Genomic DNA, 22,378 nt, shown 5'->3' on the forward strand with positions numbered 1-22,378 from the left:
GCCTATTAGTTGGATTACTTGTGAATTTGATATTGAATAGGAATGATATCTTGGTTCTTTTGTTAGCCTTCAATGAAGCTGATTTTGTTTCGAATGTAGGACATTCTTCCTTGAGAAGAAAAACTTCTATAATATTAGGCTTTATGTTTTTTTTCTTCGACTCAACTTTCAAAAGAACATTTTTTTGGGTGCTTTAATGTTTAAGAAAGCTGCGTTTTTGTTTGAGATAAATCATCAAGTGTTCCATGTTTACTTGGTCATTTATCAAACACTTTTATCATTCATATTTGCATAGTTCGGTGACTCATACGGTTGAGGGCACCAAGACTGTGGTCGCGGTTTTTCTCATGCGAGTTTGAATTGATCACGACTAGTATCAGATTCAACAAAAGGAGAGTTGGAAGAACTCCGACGAGCTTTAATTAATTGTGACCAGTATTGCGTTAAACATAAAGAGTGTTGAAAGATCATCCCACGAGAAGTTGAGTTACGAAGAAGTTGGTAAACATTATTTAGAATGTCTCTAGGATAAGTCTGTGAGTACGTCTTGTAATCATCATTCTATAATGGATTTTTTTTACTGATTCTAGTGGATTTTCCCAAGAGGTGTGGTTTTACCATGTAAAATAATTATCTGCATGTTCATTTATTCATCTTAGCACAGTTAAGGATTGATACTATATCAATCCTGCTGGCGTTTTATTTCTTGTGTTTAATTTTTAAACACACTATTCACCCATTCTATTGCTTATTAGTTGTTATACAGGTATTTTCAAGGTGTCATGAGGGTTCGAACTTGACTACTGGTTTGCAAGTCAAGGATCTTTTCGAGTTGGCTAGACCGTTGGCAAAATATGTCATTTTAATTGTTCATGTTTGAGTTATATTTTAAGCTTGTTTGCGGATATTGAAGTACATATATTCATTTTCCACATCTTGTGTCACAAATTTGAAAACTTCTATTCCTCTTACTTGCAACACATACAATAATCTTTTTTTTACTACTTTAACAAAGAGTCATAGATCAAGACTCCGGTCTTCATCGAATCATGTTGCCATCACTTATAGAACTCATTTGACCGTCATTCATCTATCTTTTTTTAGCATCCCTACGCCCTTCTCTCGTTGGCATATGTTTGTACCAAATTTTGTACTTTTTGGCCAAATTCTTTATTCTAACCAAAATACATGGTTTAGAGGCCAAATCATGAAATATACAGTTTTGCCCAACATTATACAGAGGTTGGAGATCAATTTTAACAGGGAAAATTGGTGTGAGACAAAGGCATCATGGTGTGCATGGAAATTATTTGACATTCTTTGTGAGAAAGAATATTAAAATGAAGGAAAGATGGTAGTTTAAAGGCAAGATGGTAGTTTAGAGGAAAGCACGTGAATTGCTACACAAAAGAGAAGATGAAGGAGAGAGAAGGCAAGTGGAGAATAAAAGAATGATTAAACAAATGGGAAAGCACGCAAATGCATGCTTACGTTTGATACATTCCCTTCACTCATCAAGAATTTGTGGGTTATCCTTCTAGCTTTTTGAGAGTCAACATTCACCGTTGATTCATCCAAAAACAGGTTGGACAAGTACTATTTGATGTCCAAGTAACAGGTTGGACAAGTACTATAAGGAACCAACAGTGAAATGCATGGTAAAACACAGTTCTGCTTAGGTTCAATGGTTTTCTGCTGATCCCAATCCCAATTCTCAAAAGGGATGGCTAAGAGGCATTTAAGGAGATTGATTGACAAAGAGCCAAAATTAATCAAATATCTGGCTGTTGATTTTTATCAAATTTTGGCATTGAGGAGGAATAATTCAAGCCGAAAGGGGCTTTCTTCATCACCACTTATCTATCAGTGGTAAGTAGAGAATGCTTTCTAATTGTTATTCTTCAAATATCTAATGGCCATCATCAGGTTCTCCTATTCCAATTTGGGCACAAAGAACCATGAGCAATCGAAAGAAATGAAGGAGAAATAAAGAATGAGATGGGGGAGACAACAACCAAAGAGAAAGCAGATGACAACATCAGATGGAAAAGAAGATGTTACTTTCAAAGGAAATGATATAAAAACCGAAAGATGAGAGAGAATGACAAGAAGTGACATTATCTTTTGGTTTCTTTATTGTAAGAGAATGTGAGTACATCATCCAAGTGAAGGAATAATAATAGAAAATGCATGATAGGTGCGCACCAAAATATCAAGAAGGCAACGTGAAGAGATAGGATTGTCTTGGTGAAGCGATAAGATGGGCAGCTGACAGTTTTTGGTTACCTTCAAACCTCTATAAATGCAGAAGGCTCCAAACAGACAAAGGACATCCAACAAAACACACAACAAAATCCCCAACAAAACAAACACAAAATCAATCAGTCTTACTGATCAATTCAATGATTTAAACAATCATTCCAGCCTTTAACAGAAGCAAAGCCAGCAAAGGTGCCAAGGACCTCCAAAGCTATCTGACAAGACCCGCCCCAAATTCCTCGGAATCCATGATGAACCCTGTGGTCTTTCTGACATCCACCCGATGCCGAGCCCACTTACTAACAACATCCTCTTCTCCAAAAACAAAGGAAAAGAGGGTCGAGACTTTACTGAAATTTCGGCAGAGTCTCCCCTGAAAAACGAATTTTTACCAAATTCAACATGTCAAAACACAGAAATAATAAAATTCCAACCTGCAGCACGCACAAAGTAAAAGCACCCAATTTACAGAACATGCTAGAATCAATTATCAATCCAAACGGGTTTCAGACCCGTCATAACCACAAACACATTTTAACCACAACCATTCAGTAAAACTGAATATATAAACAAGCATTTAATCTCACCTTGACTGGGCTTCAAGCCCACCGACATAATCAAAACCAAACTTAATTCGTGGCTGCACCTAGATGAAACCCCGGGCTACCTACATACCCCTTGGTGAGGGATCAAGCCACATGTAGTTCTTCAATCAATAATCACGAACCAGATAATGTACAATTATTTTCAGTAATACCCACAAGTTAATTCTAGAATCATCTTTTTCCTTTAAGTAAAATCACAATATCTCAGCTCATGAACACCAACCCATTTTTCTTTACTCACTTCGTTCTTAAGACTCATAAGTTAACAACCCTTTCCCTATGACAATTCATATATGCTAAGCATAATTCTTTTAAACGTTAATCTTTTTCCCAACATAGTATAATAATCCTTTTCCCTCTCCCTGTTACTTTACTACATGCAGGAGAGTCCAACGCCACGCGTAGTAAAGTAACAGTAACCAAAGTGTCCAGATCCTTTACCACATGCTAGAAAAATCCAACGCCACGTGTGGTAAAGTAACCAGTATCCAAGTGAGCACACATGCCGGAAAATCCAACGCCATGTGTGGCTCAACCAAACCATGTTCTACGAGTGCATACTGCTTTACCACATGCCGGAAAATCCAATGCCATGTGTGAGAAAGTAACCAATATCCAAGTGAGCCCACATGCCGGAAAATCCAACGCCACGTGTGATAAAGTACTAACAATCAAGTGATCCCACACACGCTGGAAAGTCCAACGCCATGTGTGGGTAAGGTAACTAGTATCCAAGGGAGCCCACACGCCAGAAAATCCAACGCCATGTGTGGGTATAGTAACCAGGAAAGGTACATATGATGGTGAGATTCACAACTTATATATATAATATAAAAATAATATACCCACCCTTAATTCCATTTTCCCAAGTTCTCAATATTCCAATGTACCCAAATATTTATTCATAGTATAGAAAATAAATTCTCACAAGCATAAATTCCATAAAGACCCAAATTATTCAGTCTCAATAATCAAAATAATCCAAAGTATATATAATTATGCCAACATTATTCAACCAGTCAATAACACATAAACATTCCAGGGAAACCATTCAATTGTAACAAGAACATTAACCAAATAATCATATCATGAATAATATAGTGCTCACGAAATTTAATTAAATCAATCTTTGTAAAGGCCCCCAAGAAACCCCCTACCTTGACACTAAAGCTTTTGCTAGTATTGTAAGATGACTCCCTAAGTTCCACCGCATTCACACTCAAACTCTCTTCCTAGTATTTCCTTCCTTTTCTTTCCTATTGTTTCCCATGCAAACCATGCACATCTTGCTTTTCAAAATGATACAATTGTATTCCTATTTGTATTAAAGGAATATTGGCTTCACTTTCATTTCTATTGGATGAAGCAATTGGCGGATGTTTAAGGGATAACAACATATTGTCCAAGCCAAAATCAAATATCTATCAAACTTTAAACTATTGTATGTTAGTGGAGGTGTCAATATGATGAAAACTAACATGCCACCTCCAGTTTACATGACGCCACAATTATGTAAAGAGCCACCCAACTTGCTTGCTCCTCACACTTAGTTTAAATACAATCTTTCCAACAATATCAAGTAGACACCACATGCTTGACAGAAAAAGGGATATGCAAACTAGTGGAAAACTCCAACTACCATACAATGAATTAGATGAAAGATGAATATGCATGTCTCTAATGAGTACATATTTCCAACTTCTTTCAAAAAAAGTAGACACCCACTTTATCTTTTACTTACCCAACCAAAATTTATCTATGCATGACAATTTATAAAACACTTTCATAATCAAACCCCATATCACCCAATCCATATATTTTAATAATAACCATAATAATAATAATAATCCCTAGAAAAACAATATCACATTCCGATAAAATCACAGTCAAAACATATATAAAACATCAATAAACCAAATAAGCCAAGTTCTAAATCAAATCTCATTTATGCATGCAATTTCATATTGGAAAAGTAACGCTTAATTAAAACAATGTCCACTCACTTCCTAATAATCCTAGCTGAGTCCCAAGACTAGCTTTCACAACCAATCAATCAAGCATCCCATAATCATATATTCCACAACTTCAAATATCAATAATATAATCTCATAATTCCAACATAGTCAAAATAACTCAAATAACAATCAAGACTCGTTTAAGGTCATTCTAGTACTTTTCGAAGGGTGAAACTACCTTGGAAAACTCACGGTCAACTGAGGGGTCAAACTTCCCATATTGGTCAACCGAGCCCGTGGGGCCCACGACCTCTGATTTCCGATCCAAAAGTTCCTACGAGTTCAATAAAGTATACTAAATACATTCTGTAAGTTTGGTCTCGATCGAACGGTCGGATCACTCTCGATCCCTCTCGATCGAACGGTCGGATCGCTCTCGATCACTAGTTTAGGTAACCTTAGAATCAATGATTCGGAGAATCCGGGACTTTGATTCTCGATCCGTGAGTTCCTACACGATCTTAGAGGAACAGAAAACAACATACTCGGAAATGGAGCCGATCCAACGGTCCGAACATATCGAACCTCGATATTGCCTAATAGGCGTAAAGCCGTTCGACTGTCATACGATAACCAAATTCGAATCCGAGCAGCGCGTGGGTGGCTTTAGAAAATTCCGACGACAGAAAATTCTAGAAACATCCTACAATACCTATACCAATACGTTCAGACTAACAAGGGGAACACTTTTTGTTCTTGGACCGTGGCCAAAAACTAGCCTGAACTAGCCGGAACGGAGTCAAAATCGTCGGCCAAAAATGAGTATTTTGAACGATCTATAAAACCTCAAAATCAATTTACAATACCTACATAAACGGATAGATCACGAAGAGTAGATGAAGTTTCATACCTTACTCGACGAAAATGGCGGACGAAAACTTTGAAAATCACTCGAACTTCTAGTCATTCCATTTTAGCTGGGAAAATGGGTAGGTTAGATAGAGGACATTGATACGAAACTCTTGCAACCAATTTCACTTGAATCGGATTTGTCGTTGAAAAATTGCTGCTCCTCGCGGAGGAGAGAGAGAGTGTGTCGGAGAGAGCAGGAGGAGAGAGAAACTGGTCTGTTTTAAAAATCCAACTTCGAAATATTTACGATTGTGCCACTACACTTTCGTTGACCACAATTTCTTCGTTAAAACTTCAATTTGGGCCCACTACGTGTCTACGAACTCGTGAGAGTGAGCTGTACGCAACGGTGCCACTCATTTCCCCAAAATACTTCTGGATTAAAAAGTGACCAAAGTACCCCTACTCCCAAGGGCAAAATTGTAATTTCATAAAAGAATTAAATTGGGTAAGGGATGTTACACTATCCTTGAGATTCTGCTCAAAATTCCCAGCCACTCACGGATCAACCTGATTATAGCTCTGCCAATTTCAACATTGGTATCGATTTCCAGCTAATCCTTATTAGTTGAAGGTGCTGACGTGCAATTCCAGTATAGATACCTCCAGTCCAACCTAAGCAACAGACGTCTCTGCAATGGTATTGTAGGCAGAAATCGAAGTCCAATATTCTAATGTCTTTCCAAACTTGGCAGTTCCTTTCATTTGTTGTATTTCAAACAATTCTCCTTGTACTCGTTTGTTTTATTTTCAAACATTTGTATTTCGCTTTACTTACCAGTTTTATTTAGACAAATTGTGAAGTCCTCACCCTTATGAGGTATAAAAAGAACTTACTTGGGAGATATTTGTCACTTAAATTTCACAATCGTTTGTTCAAATCAATAGCTTGGGGCGCAAGTGTTGGAAAATTGGTTTACCCAAAGGATGCTAACTTCGGAGGAAGCGACCAGTCGCCGGGTAGGCACGACCGGTCGTATCAAAGCAGATTGGAGGACTCAGAAATCGCCAAAAAGCGACTGGTGGCTAGGTACTTGCGACCGGTAGTTTTCATGCCCAGAAGCGCGTTTTAGAATCTGTCTAAAAGCGACTGGTCGCCACTACCGTGCTGTGTTGATTTTCCACGCGTTTTCAAACATCTTTTCCATGTGCTATGCTTTCTACCTAATTGCAAGGACTTCCTAAGTCATTTATGAGTTCTAGGAAGGTTGGCAAACACTTGGAAAGCTGGGATAGCACTTTATGGTTGTTTGTTGACTTGTTTCAAAGGCTTTCTAGATAAGGTGGCTAAAGGTGTAGCCATTGGTGACTTGCTTTTGGTTCACTTAACTCAAAGTCTATGTTGGGTGGCTGAAGGGTGAATGTGCAGGAAGAAGAAGCTTCCTCCTAAGTCCAAGGGCTTGTCTATAAAAGGGAAGTAGATGCAAGGCAACAAGTGTGGCTGAAACCATCAAGGGAGGAAGAGAGAGCAATCAGCTCAAGCTAGGAGCTAAGAGTTGGAGTCTTGTAAGTCTAGAAACTAAGGAGGGAAAATTAAGTAAGAGAGTCCACAAGAGCATTAAGGGTTTGAGAAAGGGGTGAGAGAGAAAAAGAGAGCTTGGGAGAGATTAGTGTTCAAAGGGGTTTCCATTTGTAAACCAAAGTTGTAACCTATCTTTCATTAGTGAATTTTCTCAAGGAGATCACTAAGAGGATGTGGGCAAGTTGCTGAACCTCTATAAATTTTTGTATTATTTGTGTGCTTGCTTATTTTTCTTGTGAGTGTGTGAGTTCATCCTTTTGGGTTGTGAGAGTTTGTTACATAGTCCATCAAGAACAAGATCCTAAAGGGAGTTAAGTTTTGCACAACAACAAGTTATTACATCTTACAAGTCTGTTAGGGTTTTTCACCCTCTAACAGTGGCACACTCAAACATAAAAGAAAGTTGACTTATTGACCGCGAATGGTCAATAGGTCAATGGGGAACTTTATCCAGCTAGCATAGGTACAATAGAAAAACGGATAGTAGTACTCGAAATAGATGCCAACATAATTTTTAAGGGTAACTTTAAATTTTTGCTGCTTCTATTGGTCTCCTCCCCTGCTGGTAGTGGTATTCGAAAAAGATGCCTGAATAATCTTTCACCTTTTTGTATAATCTCGGCGTTGACTCATTGATCAGGCTTTCAAATGGTTCAATCTCTTTATCTGATTTAGGGATGCAGAAGGCAGCCAAAGAGATCCTCTCCTTGTCTGGATTTATCACTACCCTGTGTATAGGGCTCTTGAATTTTCCATTGCTCAATATCTGTGTATCACAAGGAAATGAACAATCAAGCTTCTGTAAGCTAAACCAACTGTATTAGAGTGTTAAAAATATTTGATGACTTGGTTTTAGGCATAACAACGGTGAGATACAAAAGGGTAAATTTTTTTTTAAATTTTAATAGAAGCGATATTGGAGAGGGGGTTTTTCTCACACACACTACAAAGGTGCCACGTTGTTTGAATGTGAGACCACGGGTCTTAAGTTAGGGCCATTTTCCACTATACAAGACCCCGTTGGCCAAAAGGGTACATTTTTAAGTTTTCAATTACTCACCAAATTTCAATTAAGCTTTACTCTTTAGGCATTGCTTTAAAAGTTAAAACCAATAATTGAACAGGTTGAGAAAGAACATTTTATTTACCTCTGCCTGATCACCAACATTAATGAGAAGCGCCTCAGGAACAATGGGAGATCTAAACCACTGATCGTCTTTAAGAAACTGAAGACCTTCCACTTGTTTGTCTTGCAAGAGAAGGGTGATTATTGTTCCATCCGCATGCGGTTTCACACCCAGGACGACATCAGGCCTTGAACACGGGGGATATAAGTTAAACCTCACATCCATTTTTCCGTGTTCTACATACAGGTCTCGAAAGCAATTATCATCCAAATTCAATAACCTTGCCATGGCCTCCAGGACAGTTTTTGTTACCACTTGTAACTTCATCGTATATTGGTCTAAAGTTTCACTGCAGTAATAATATATGTTGAACTATGAGGGATCATGATATGCTTATTGCTTCAATGTGAAGGAAGAAGATACATGTATAGCAAACACAAGTTACCTAAAAGATTTGGGATTTTGAGGCCAAAATTTGAACTTTCGGCGGTCTTCTGGATATACAGATAGGTATATTCGGTCAGTCCAATCAAGTGTTTGTTGTTCTGAAAAAACCATGTCGCTCCCATATCCTTCAGTATCATTGACTTGCCTCAAGTATTTCTGCTTCTCTTCCACTGGAAGTGCAAAAAATTGTTTTGCCATTTCGCGAACCTTGTCTAGGAATTCAAGAGTCATGCCATGGTTTATTACCTGGAACACCAAATTAAAAAATCCTCAAACATGTTTTACATTACATAAAGGTGGTTCAAATCAAACAAAAAGCAGGGAAATAAGTATAAACATCCTGGGATATGCTTACAAATCTAGACCTTTGTACCAAGTTTCCTGAACTAAAAATTGTTTACGTACAAGTTGTTTGAATTCAGACCTGAAAGCAACCCCATGTGGTAAGAGCTGATCGAAGTTTATCAAGTTGTTGTGCAGTGATTGAGGAAGGTGTGAGGAGGAGGCCAAGATCAATGACTGGAATATCCATCAACGCGGCAGAAGAAGCACTTGGGTTTCCAATGCCACCGTCTGTAACTTTATGGATGTATTTATCTGGCACTTTTTCCCCTTTGCCTTTGCCTTTGGCGAGCAGCTCTTGGACAGTTTTGGATCCTAACTCTTTCTTGGCAATAGTGGAAGACTCAGCCATTTCCATGTGGTTGGTTGGTTTCTTTCTAGCACCCCAAAAAAAGAGAGCTTCTGTAAATTCAGCTGCAAAATGTTCGGTGCTCACCTGCAAGGAAAGCTCATGACGGGAGCAACTTGGACGTTCCTGCAATTCAAGGTGAGATATTAAGGAAAGGCAAATGAGGAAAAAAACCCAAAATACTCAACAAAGACACAACAGCCCCTATCTTCAGCAACAAAAGACCTTTGAGTCCCACGTACGATTGAAAATAAAAAATCGGAACAGAAACATGAAGAGGTGTACGTACTTTTAACTTTATTTGAATGATTTGAAATGCATGCTTCGTCTTTGTGTGTGCATGTGAAGTGGTGTGTTGTTTGTTTGTATGTGAAGTAGCGTGATGTGAATGTAAATGTCTTACAGTGTTGTGCAATGTAAATTTATAAGGCAATTAATTGGGGCAAGCACATGAAGGTGTATACTATCGGATCAGACTAAACCGAAAAAAATCGTGTTGATCAAAAATCAGGTTGAGTTGACTAAAAACTGAACCGGATTGATTCAGACCAATTTCAGTTCCAATTTAATATCTCTAAATCAAATCGGACTAAACCAGACCGAAATCAAATAAAAAATAAAAATATGAATATATTTTGGTGGCCCAACTACTAATCCCATGATTTTTCTAACTTCTCAAGCCCAACTGTCAACATCTAACCTTACCTAAGCCCAACAACTAAAGCCCATTAACCAACACCTAACCTTAAAGCCATTTTTTCTTTCATTTCTCTCTCCTTTATCTTTACTTTTTCTTCCTTTGTCCGCCACTTCTCTGTCCTTTCTTCTTTCTCTTTATCTTTCTTCTTCTTTTTCTTTCTCTCTTTTTCTTTTTCTTTCTCTTTCTTCTTTCTCTTTATGATTCCGATTTTCTCTCTCTCTCTCTCTCTGTGTATTTTTTGGTGTGCTTCTCTCTACCTTCTTGCTATGAAGCCTCTTCATAAGCTGGTTTTGATGATCCAAGGACTAGATTCAAGCATAAGAATCTCATGCAAGACTATGAAGAGCTGCATGAATATGTCTTCTGTGAAGTTTTCATAATATGCCCAACTGTCAATATCTAACCTCACCCAAGCCCAAAAACTAAAGCCCATTAACCAACACCTAACCCTAAAGCCACTTTTTCTTTCATTTCTCTCTCCCTTATCTTTACTTTTTCTTCCTTTGTTCGCCGCTTCTCTGTCTTTCTTCTTCACTCTCTCTTTCTCTCTTTTTTCTTCTTCTTTCTCTTTCTCTTTCTCTTTCTTCTTCCTCTTTATGATTCCGATTTTCTCTCTCTCTCTCTCTCTCTCTCTGTGTATTTTTTTGTGTGCTTCTCTCTACCCTCTTGCTATGAAGCCTTCTTCATAAGTTAGTTATGACGATCCAAGGACTAGATTGAAGCATCAAAGTCTCATGCAAGACTATGAAGAGCCTCATAAATAGGCTTTTAAAAAAAATCACAAATGGTCCCTTAGGTTTACAAAATTATCACAATTCAACCCTAACTTTTTATGTGACACTAATGGTCCTTAAGGTTACCCTCCACACATCAAAATGGTCCCTACCGTTAGCTTCCGTTAAATTTTATGTTAAATTGCTGACGTAGCACATGTGTAGAGCCCACATGTCCAACAGTGTAGAGCCACGTGGTTTTAAATATAATATAATATTTTTAAAAAAATATTTTTAAAATTTCAAATTCATAAAAAAATAAATTAAAAGCAACTTAAATGTCGAATTTATTTTATGGGTTTCATTAGATTCATGTTTGTTTATGATTTTTTTATTTAGATTCATATAAAAGGATAAATGAAATATTTTGGATCTTCTTTATGTTTATGATTTCTTTTGGGTTTCTAATCTCCGTTTATTTCATTTCCTTCTGTCTACGTGACTTGCCGAAGAAAAATTGGAAAAAGGAATAATGAAATGGATCTTGTGATGTTTAGATGAAGGCTTAAAAATAAAAAACAAGAATTAAATGAAATGGGTTTTTATATATTTTAAGGCTAAAAAACCCAAAAAAAAATAAAAATTGCAATGGGCTCCGGTTTAAACCAAAACTGGTAAAATTGAACTGGAATTTGAGAGGTTCGGATTGGTTCGGCTCTCTCAGTCACTTTTAATAAAAATCAGACCAAACTGGACCAAATAAACAGTACAATTCTAATTCTAATTTTAGGTGAGAACGGAACCAAACCAAACCATGCCTGAATCTCTCTGAAGTGAGAAGTACATCATAGAAGAAAAAAATCATTAGTACTCTCCCCTTGTCTCTTAATCAATAAAACTTCCTTTGTTTTTCATACTCTTTCTTACTCCTAATACGAAGTTCATACATCGACCACTTTTAATACACCGCTATTATTGTTGATACGTGGTTCATACATCGACCACTGTTAATGCACCGCTAATACCTCGAGATTGCTAGCAATACCATCATCAGTTAAAAACTATTATAATTATGTTATTATCTTAATAAACTCATGATCATACTTTCTTAATGTAGAAATAATATTACAGATCTTTTAATTAGCCAATCAAAAAGTATTAAATTTGAACACAATAATCATAATAGAATTATTCTTAAGTTTTTGGATTATTTTCAGAAAAGTTCTGTAAAATATAATTAGGCAAAATTTAGACTGTATAACATCTCAATTATAAGATAATACTAAAAATATTCAAAAATTTCCTAGCATAAAATAAATAAAAAAACCTCACAAATCTTATAGATAGCAAGGCAAAAAGTAGTAGAATTTCAATCATTAGAGATAGTTGAGAAATTAAAAATAGAAGTACAAAAAACCTTGACTGAGCAAGTAGAAAAATTACATAATAAAATAGATAAACTATTAGTTTAATCACATATTTTATAATTAATAATAAATATATCAAGGACTAGCTGCACCCTGGTCCTCTTTCTCCTTGCCGACAACCAACCACAAAGAAGCTGGGGGGGAGGGGGGAGGTGGCCACTGCCCCACCTGCCCTCCGCCTATCTTCCCCATTCCTCTCCTCATCTCCCCTTCTTTTTCTCCCATCTTTTCCCCTCTTTTCCTCCCCTTCCCCTCCCTAGATAGTTTAGATCTGTTCGCATCTAAGTTTGTTTGTCTGTTTGTATTGTTTGGTTGTTTTTCAAGTGTTCTAGGTGACTGGTGTTGTCTTTGTCTCGTCAGCGGCGACAATAGTGACGTTGGATTGTGTCTCTCCTCGAGAGAGTTGTGATACCTGGTGGCTGATGTTTTGTCTCTTTTTCAACGATGGCGGCTTTAGCGATGCTGGTGATAATTGTTGGGATGTGTTGCTCTTCTTTACTCTGCGCCGACCGAAGAACTATACTTGGTAATAGGAGGTTTTCTTTGTCAGGTTTTGAGTTGAAGTGGAGCGCTTCTTGTTAAGCTCATAATTTCATACATATACATGCCCAAATTTACTTACTTCTTTTGATTAGTTTCCTATAATTTTGAGTTATTTGCCTCCCTTTGTGTGTTTTGTAGGCCAAAGGAGCATGAGAGCATAATTCATGCAATTCAAGCATGTTAAGGCCTAATTTGGATGAAGGGAAGAAGAGCTTAAAGACAAACTCATTTTTGGCTACAGCCCCCTGCCAGTCCAGTTCCGTAGGTCATATTGCAAGCTTTGTTTCAACAACCTACACAGCTCGGATGAGGCAGCATCCTTCATAAAAGTTGTTCCAATGGGTGTGTACTATTACATATCCAAAATTCAGCCCCATTGGATAAATATGGAGTCTGTTACCTAGCAAACACAGAACCATGCTCAGGATGGATTTTTGTCAGCGAGCAAAACGAGTTAGCAATTTGTTTTGGCCTTAACTTCTTCATCCGAGCTTGGATTGGGCCAATACTTGTGTGGTTGGATCAGACACATTCTGAACTTCAATTTGGAGTGCTTAAAGTCGTCATTTGCTTAAGAGAAGCCCAATTTGTAAGCCCTTGAAGTTGCTGGTCATGCTGACCTCAGGATGAGCTATTGTTTCTGGTTGGAAGCTTGGTCATGGTGAGCTAGGCATGAGCTATTGTTTCTGGTTGGAAGCTTGGTCATGGTGAGCTAGGCATGAGCTATTGTTTCTGGTTGGAAGCTTGGTCATGGTGACATGAAGATGAGCTAGGACTGCTGGTGGGATTTATTGGTGAAGTGCATCAACCAATTCAGATTTTATAATACAAGTGTTGTATGCATTAGTCATATTGAATTCAGATTTTCACTTCCCCTAGGCCTAAAAATACTTCTCATGGGTCCTTTTATTGTTTTTTATGTGTTCCTCCTCTGTATTCTCTCTTGGTTTTTGCTATGGTATGCCTTTCAGTTTGTGTGGATGTCAAAGAACTATGATTTTACTCATAGAAAGCTTCTTTTGACAGTTGGGATGTTCTGCGGTTCTCTCCTGTGGGTTTACTATTTGGGGTTTCTACGGTCCTCTCATGTGGGTCCACTATGTTGGTCTCTAGTTGCCACAGTCACCATTATTTGGTGACATTTGGTGACATTTGCTGGGTTGACTAACACCAAATGTCACCAAATAATGGTGACTGTTGCCACTTTTTTTTTGTAGTGTGTAGTTCTCGTTGGAGGTCTTTGTGTTAGTTTTCGTTTTTTATTTGTTCTTTTATTGTAATGGCCCAAAGTGACTTGAATTGGACTCTCTTGTTAGTCCATGATATGTGTGGTACTGTTTCCTCCATTGGGGTTTGTCCCATGAGGTTGTCCTAGGAAGGTTTTAATGAGGCCACTGTATCATGTCGCTCTTTGTACGTCTTTGGTTCTATCATGTCCCTATCAATAGTATTCCTATGATGAAAATTAATATCCTTATTCAACTTGTGATTGATTTAGCAGAAAAAGTAGAACAAATAGGATAAATTAATCAAGTAGTGCATAATACCTCTTCCACACTACCTAAAGGATGAATTAATAAATTAGAAAATTAATTCTTTTTAGTACAAGTGATAATCTAAACTAAAGGGGAGGGGGATTTCTCACACACACACACAAAACTAAGATGCCATGGGGGGTTTGAACTTGAGACCTCTTGTTTGCAAGTCAAGTCCATTTTTCACTAGATTGTCTTTTTTAGGGAAAAAAAAAAAGAACTTTAGAAACTAATAATCATACAAGAAAAATTAAAATATATCAATTAAAAAAATAGTAAATGGAACTTTTCAGGAGAAAAGAAAAAGAAATAATAAGACCTTAGTACCCAATTTGTGCAATTTCTCCCATTTATGGCCAAAATACGTGACGTAGGCCAAATATAGAAAAATTCAAGATATTATCTTGGTTTTATGAGATAATCCTGATATTGCCAAAATATGGCTAACATTAGCTTATTTGGAAGCAAATAAATATAAGTAGCAATTATCTTTTGGGAGTTTCACTAAAACACCCAAAATAGGGGCTGAAATTATAAAAAAAACCCAACACCCAAAACACTTTATAAACACACCCAAAACCCATCATTACACACACTCAAAACCCATTTATAAACATACCCAAAAAATATACAATTGTTGATTTTGGGGTTGATTTTGGGTGTGTTTCTATGTTTAAATAGTGTGTGGGTTTTTTTATAAATACATGTCTAGGATTGGGTTTATTTATAATAATCTATTATCTTTTTGCCAACTAATGGCGATTTGATATGATTTGTCAAGTATCTCCATGGAGCTATAGCATGAATTATTATGCGATCAGAAGTCTTGCACGCCAAGTAATCTTGCCCACCAAATAATGTTGGCCACCAAGGGATCATCCACTATATAAAGAGGGTCAAAAGATCAACAAAGAGACACATCCACTATATAGTGGTGATAGTTGTGGTTCCGACCAGACCTTGATGTTCTAGGACCTTTTGCTGCTTTCTTTTGCTTTGTTTTTATTCTTGTACTAGGAAAATAATAAAGTCCTCAATTGTCTTGAGGCATAGAAAAGAACCAATCTGATCCTGTTCCCCTCTCAGAGCACAGTTGTTAGATTATAAGTCAGTTTATTTGAGGGGCATATTATTAATATATTCATCTTTCTATTAGGCTATCTCTAGCACTAATGGTGGCACACTCGTGCAATTCAATCCTTGGCCTATATCTAAGGCTAAGGCAATTTAGGGGTTAACACTTGGCAATCATAGGATGCATTCCTAATTATGTTATGAATATTAGTGAATTTAGTCAACTTATTTTAAAAGAATTTATATTCACCTTTCATATTATAATATTTTGTTAATTAAAAATCATTCCATCTAAAGTATGTTCATGCCAATTCTACCTAAATATTGGAAAAAGTCTTAATTAGTATATTCACTTATATATTTTTGAAGCAAGGTATGAGTCAAGTAGTCAAACAGCCAATATAATGACTAGATACCAAGTCTAGAACATGCAGTGGCGGGACTAGGGCCCACTCTAGAAGTTTTGGGGAAAAAAAAAACTTATAAAGACTAATTTTAAATATTTCCCATTAGGTAATAACCTAACAAAGTCTTAAAAAGTCCAATTTTTTTATATATAAATTTTGTTATATGGCATTAAAATAAAAGAACGTGTCAGTTTAACATCCTTCTCTCAAACTTGTTAAAACATTTCTTCACAACAAGATAAAAAATGAGTATATAGTGAATTTTATGATTGTCTACATTGATCATTAGAATTTAAACTAATAACTTTAACTAGCCCACTCATTGAAATTTTTTTGGTTCCGCTCTTTAGAACATGGAACTGTAAAAATGCCAACTTACAGGGCTATGGGAGCAGAACTCAGAGGTTCCTTGACTGACATTTAGTTATTTTCATGAAAACCATCAAACTATTACTGAGTGCTCAAAGAAAGTGTGATAATTAGTTTCGCAAGATAATAACATAATCATAATAGTTTTTCCATGTTTCGGACAATCGTAAAATAGACGGCCATATGCTACTACAATATAGCTCAACCACAACACAAAATAGACGACGGTACACCTTAAAAACGTAGTTGTGTTTCAAAACACGACGGTTTTATAAAACGGTCATGGTATATCATCTTATACACTACTAAAATTGAGTTTTCTTGGTTGATTTTTAAAACACAACGCTTGTCAATAGCAAGCCTCGTCTTTTAAAACACGCTGAACAAAATCGCACGACACTTGCCAATAGCAAGCGTCGTCTTTTAAAATATGCTAAACAAAAAGGGCCGTTTAAGTGAATTTGAGACCTAAAATTTTCAAATATTCCTGTATTTGTGAAAACCATCTCTCTCCCTCCTTGAAACCCTTCCTCTCCCTAGAAAATCATCAGAAAATCGATCATCCACGAAGCAATGTACAAGCTCGGAGTTGTGAGATTGAGCTCTTTGCAGATCCACAATATGGAGAGGGAGACACTAGATTTGAGAATCAAGAGTTGTTTGATGCCGTGAAGATTTGGACCTTCACACTCTTCAAAGAATATCTCGATCTCAGGCGCTCAACTTGCTCATCAAACTCAATGACTCGATCTAGAAAGACTCAAGGAAATTGTTCTTTATATATATATATATATATATATATATATATATATATATATATATATCTCTCTCTCTCTCTCTCTCTCTCTCTCTGTTTGTTCATGTATTGTGTTGATTTCGTGGGATTTAAGTGAGTTTCTCATTTGGCTTGTGATAAATATGCACAGCCATCCCACCACGCCTTCGTAATCAAGAAGAAGCTGATGAAGAAGATGAGGCAGAAGAAGCCCATCCCTCAGTGGTTTCGTTTGAGGACCGACAACATGTAACATCTCGACCCAATTTTAATAATTCATTTAAAATTTTGACCTTGGGGGTACGGTTATTTTGGTCACTGTTGAGGCCCAAAAAATCCATAGTTGGGCCCGAATAAATTCCCAACCCAGTACAACACATTATTAAGAAAAGACTCGATTTGGAGCACGCAAGAGTTCGTCATACACGCTCGCACGAGCCACAGTCCATGTGCCATGCCAAATAAATAATCCGTCAAGCTAAGAATTGAGATGAGCCTATAAAATGCACTAGCTCTACGAGCCCATGCTAATTATCCTGTCGAGCCTCATGTCCCTTTTTAAAGGGGATAAAATTCTAGCACGCCAATCGACATGCCATGCCAAGCGGAAGATCATTCTTTTACACCTAGCCACGCACAAGCTTAAGTGGGCCCAAGACACGCAAATACCCGGGGCTTGCTGAGTGGGTTGTGGTATGGATGGTAACGAGCTTTCATGAGGCCCATTGATGAGCCAAGAAATGGAAGTTTTGGGCTGCTTGGGAGCCCCAAAACTCAAGCCCATTTCTTGAGCCCAAATATGTGGGCAAGCATAAAAGAGAGAGAGAAGGGAGCCAAATACCCTAGGAAATAAGCCCATCACCATAATAAGATAGCCCATCATTTAAGGAAATTAGCCCATTCTCTTAATGGGCTAACCTATCACATTAGCAAAACCCAAGCAGCCAAGAAAATATCTATAGTCTCCACCACTTAGCTGGAAATGTGAACCACGATGAAAGCCAAAGTGTATGTTGGTGAGTTGCTGGGAGGCTCCAGCACATGGGCAAATAACGAACATCAAGGTGGAGCACGCAAAGAACCAAGGGGTGTTAGCGTGCATAAGTTGCTAGGAGCCAAGACACCCTTCAGGCTAGTGTACATACCCATTTATTTTCCCCCCATCAGATCTAGCCATGGAAGAGGGGAGAAAAGAAGGAAGGAAGATGGCTGAAAATGGGAGTCCCCCACAGGAGCAGCCGCGGGAAGAGCCTAGGGCTCCTAAAACCCTGTTTTTATGCAATTGGCAGAGAGAATTTCACCAAGTAGGATGAGTTCAGGGAAGAGGAGAAAAGGGAGAGGAAAGACCTGGCCAAATTGGATAGAAACCATTAGGGTTTCTTGGAAAAGAGGAGTTTCCAGCGCCTATAAAAAGAGGCATTTCCTACCCATCATCTCAACCACATACAGAGAGCAAGCTTTACCTATCACATCTAAAACCTCTGCAATTTCGTGCCCTATTCCTCCATCTCATAGGAATTCATAGCCCTCTCTCTGTTTATGCTAAACTCATGATGGTTTTGCTCCCATGCCACAAGCTTCTCATGCCAAGCTAATAATCTACATGTAAGCGACTGTTAGTTTTGTTGGTGAAGGTAACCAAGGTGCTTCCTAAGGTTCAGCTACCCTTTCGAAGCATTCTCGAGGCCTAATTCTTGAATTCAGACACAAGGGGCAATTTTACACATCTGTTCATCCTTTATAGCAGCCCAAGCCCATTCGTCTGGCTGCTGGAAGAAAAAGACCCATACAGTCACTTTTTAATATGGAAGGATTTTGGGGAATTGAATGGGACCATGACATAGATCGCATCGATATGAGTTCGTAGACACGTAGTTGGCTCAAATCGGAGTTGTAACGAAGAAGTTACGATCTACGGAAGTGCAGTGGCACAACCATAAATATTTCAAAGTCCAGTTTTAAAAATATGATTTCTCTCTCTCTCTCTCTCTCTCTCTCTCTCTCTCTCTCACGATTTCTTCTCTCTCGCTTAATAGACCCCCCTCCCCCAAACTGTTCAGCTGGCTACATTTTGGGCCACCGCCGCCACCTCCGGGCCACTTCCCACCCTCCATCCATGCCATCCCCCGCTGCAGTAGCCGCCACTACTGCCATCGAAGTCACAAAAATCGACTGATTTTTATCCAAAACTTCCGGCGTTCATTCTGACGATTCAGACCACCGTTTTTGTCAATCTAGGTATGCTTTCTCATCCTTTCAACGTGCTCTAACTGATGGTTGGGTTGATTAGGATCGATTTTTGAGTTTTGAAAATCAATTTATGACTTTAAGTTTGGTCGATTTTCAGCTCGAGTTTCCAGCAAGTTTTGGTCACTTTTTGGCCATGGTCCAAGAACAAAAGTTGATCCACTCATTGCCCTGATCACGTAGGTATAGGTATTATCGGGTGTTTCGAGAATTTTCCAGTCGCCAAAATTTCTCAAGACACCTCTGCACTGCCAGCATGTGTGGCGGCGCGTGGGCCACGTATGGGTGGCCCATTTAGTCCTAAAATGGTCCCCATGTCGTCTTGAGCATGACGGTATGCTCGGATTTGAATTTGGTTATTGTTTGACGATGGATCGGATTTACGCATATTAGGCGTTATTCGGGTTCAATATGTTCGGACCGTTGGATTGACTCCGTTTCCAAATATGTTGATCTAGGCACCTCTAGGATCGTGTAGGAATTTGCGAATCGTGAATCGGAGTCGTAGATGCTCTGGTTCAATGACTTAAAGTTTGTGTAAAACGGTGACCGTTCAATGGTGCGATCGCGAGCGATTCGACTGTTCGATTCGGACCAAACTTGCCGGACATGTATAGTAAATCTTGTTGAACCCATAGGAACTTTCAGTTCATAAATCAGAGATAGCGGGCCCAACGGGCCCGATTGACCAAATTTGGAAAGTTTGACCACTCGGTTGATCGAACATCTCCTGAGGCTATCCCACCATTCGAAGCACATAGCTGGACCTTAGGAACGTCTCGTTCATCGTACATACTTTGAATCCCAGGAAACTAGGATTTTATTTTAAAGTCTCGTTCGAAGTATTTTATTTTAATCTAGCCCTCGTGTTCTTAAATAGGTACTCCAGCCCAGCATACCCAGCAGGCGTGACTCTCTCAGGGTCAAGCAACGTTTGATTATCTGTGAGTGGACTTTGTTTATATACTATAATCATTATTTTCAAGATGGAAAGCTATGCATAATGATATATTTGATTATTGAGTTTATCGTATAGTCAATTGTTGAAGTATAATATTTTTATGAAAGTATTTGAAATATATTTGGATATTTATTATCTTGAATTGATTTATGCTATTTTTGGGGAGTACTATCTATATTTGGATATATGTGGGGTACATGGGTTTGTTGGGAATGAGATTATGGAATGAGAATGGGTTGTGGTTTATGTCAGTTTAGAGTGCTATTAGCACTACCCTGTATGCCTTCTCAGAAATGGAATATTGGAATTGGATACTTGGATACGGTTGGGATACTTGGATATGTCGGAACCTGGGCACCCTTAACGGGGTGTTTCGTAGACCCTTAGTCTGCGCGCGTAGGACTTGTCATAGGCGTACGAGTATTGAGGATTCTGCTATACGTGCTGGTGAGCCAGTCCCCCGGTTGGACCGCTCGTTCCCTAGCCACATGGTCAATTGAGGATTCTTCCACGTGGTCTAGTCAAACAATCCCCCAGTTGGATTGTTTCCCCGGTACAAGTTTTGGTAGTGGTCATACTTATATATATACCTATACATTCATTCTTGTTTATCGGTGAGGATACTTCTTCGCTCGCCGTGCCAATGACCACACATTCTGAGAGAGTAGTATGGGGAAAATGGGAAAGGTTTTGAATGTGATGGATATTAATATATCTTTATGAGTTATGGATTTCACCTTGGTTTGGTCTTAGCTATATATATATATCTATGTTGGTTTTAAATGCATGTTTGCTGCATCATTTTCCAAACGGTGGGGTTATTATATGTTGTTTTCAAACATAACGAAACTTTGTTTTCGTCCACTCACACGTTTTTTGTTTTGCGCCCCCAGGCAATAGATAGTCTTGAACTGAGTGGCCGTACCAAGTTGTGAACTTTCGAGCCCGAGCTTGTGTGGGGCAAACTTCTACTTATTTCTACTCCATTGAACTTCATTTTCGTTTGTAACTGAATTTCATAGCTATGCTTTGTTATCGCCCACGTTAGGGTTAATTGTAAGGTCGGAGGCCTATTATGTAAACTGCATGATTATACATTGTGCATGCTTCTGGTTGGTGTATATTATTGTGTTTTGGCAGGTTTAAAAATTTGAGAAATGTCCATTTTTCAGGGGGGACTCTGTCGAAATTTTGGCAGAAACTCTTGTCCAGCTTAGTAAATGGGCCCGACTTAAGATTGATGTCGAAAATACCACAGGATTCGTCCCGGATTCCAAGGAATTCGAGGCGGGTCCTATCACAACACCATTAGGTCCAAATTAATACTTTTTGATTTTGTTGTTTGCTTTAATTATTTTGGAATTTCATTGTTAATTTTTTGAATCTCTGTTTTTTCATTGTCATTTTTTCTGACAAAGAAACAATAGTAAGGAGGAGCACTCGTACAACTCGCATATGGGAAAGCGCAAGCCTTTTCTTCCTTTTTGACATTCTAATTTGACCTTCTCGAAGGTGTTGTGGTTGTGGTTTGTGAATTGGGGTTCCAATTCAGTTTCAGGTTTTGCTTACATCAATTTGATTGCTTGAGATCTCAAATTTGCATTTAATTCATTTCTCTTTGGTTTTGTTGCAACAATTTTGTTGATTCTAATGGTTTTTGGAGCTCATGTGCATGGAGGTTTTGTTTTTCAATCTTCACAAGCCTGCAATTCATGTAGCAGTCACATTGTTAAAGCTGTCGAAGGTTCTTGAGTGGATGAGATTTGTGTTTGATGATTCTTGCATATCTAGCATCATTCAAAACCTTGCAGCAAATAATTTGAGCACAGAGATTGTACTTTTATTTTGAGCTCTATTGAACTTTGAGTACTTAAAGGTGGAACAAATTTGTAGTGTAAATTGTTGGAAAAACAACAATCAGTGACTAATTAGAATGATTATATATTAACAATATATATATATATAACAATAAAATTGTATTTATAACAAACTGTAATTCAAAATACAGTAAACAAATAATAAATGAAACTGACTTGGATTCGAGATAGAGGCTTGTAGATTTGATGCAATGTCCTAAAGACAGTAATTTCACCCCTTCTTGGTGCTTGA

At 37.9% G+C, this 22,378-nt stretch overlaps 1 protein-coding gene across 2 annotated transcripts; it reads right to left on the reverse strand.

Moving 5' to 3' along the window:
- Nucleotides 1–7,542: 7,542 nt before the first annotated feature.
- On the reverse strand, nt 7,543–9,915 carry LOC110755200 (protein LATERAL BRANCHING OXIDOREDUCTASE 1-like). 2 transcript variants are annotated; one of them, XM_021956372.2, is made up of 5 exons: nt 9,808–9,915; nt 9,252–9,644; nt 8,826–9,073; nt 8,402–8,729; nt 7,543–8,019 (listed from the first exon to the last, which is right to left on the reverse strand). In XM_021956372.2, exons 2-5 carry the CDS (start codon nt 9,525–9,527, stop codon nt 7,780–7,782), a joined length of 1,092 nt encoding a protein of 363 aa, XP_021812064.1. In that variant the 5' UTR covers nt 9,528–9,644; nt 9,808–9,915; the 3' UTR covers nt 7,543–7,779. The 2 variants fall into 2 exon arrangements, with proteins under 2 accessions (XP_021812064.1, XP_088107464.1); XM_088251338.1 differs by lacking the exon at nt 9,808–9,915 and having other exon boundaries at nt 9,252–9,709.
- Nucleotides 9,916–22,378: the final 12,463 nt, after the last annotated feature.

Source organism: Prunus avium, chromosome 4 (genome assembly GCF_965620075.1).
Source record: "Prunus avium chromosome 4, drPruAviu1.hap1.1, whole genome shotgun sequence".
Lineage (NCBI taxonomy): Eukaryota > Viridiplantae > Streptophyta > Magnoliopsida > Rosales > Rosaceae > Prunus > Prunus avium.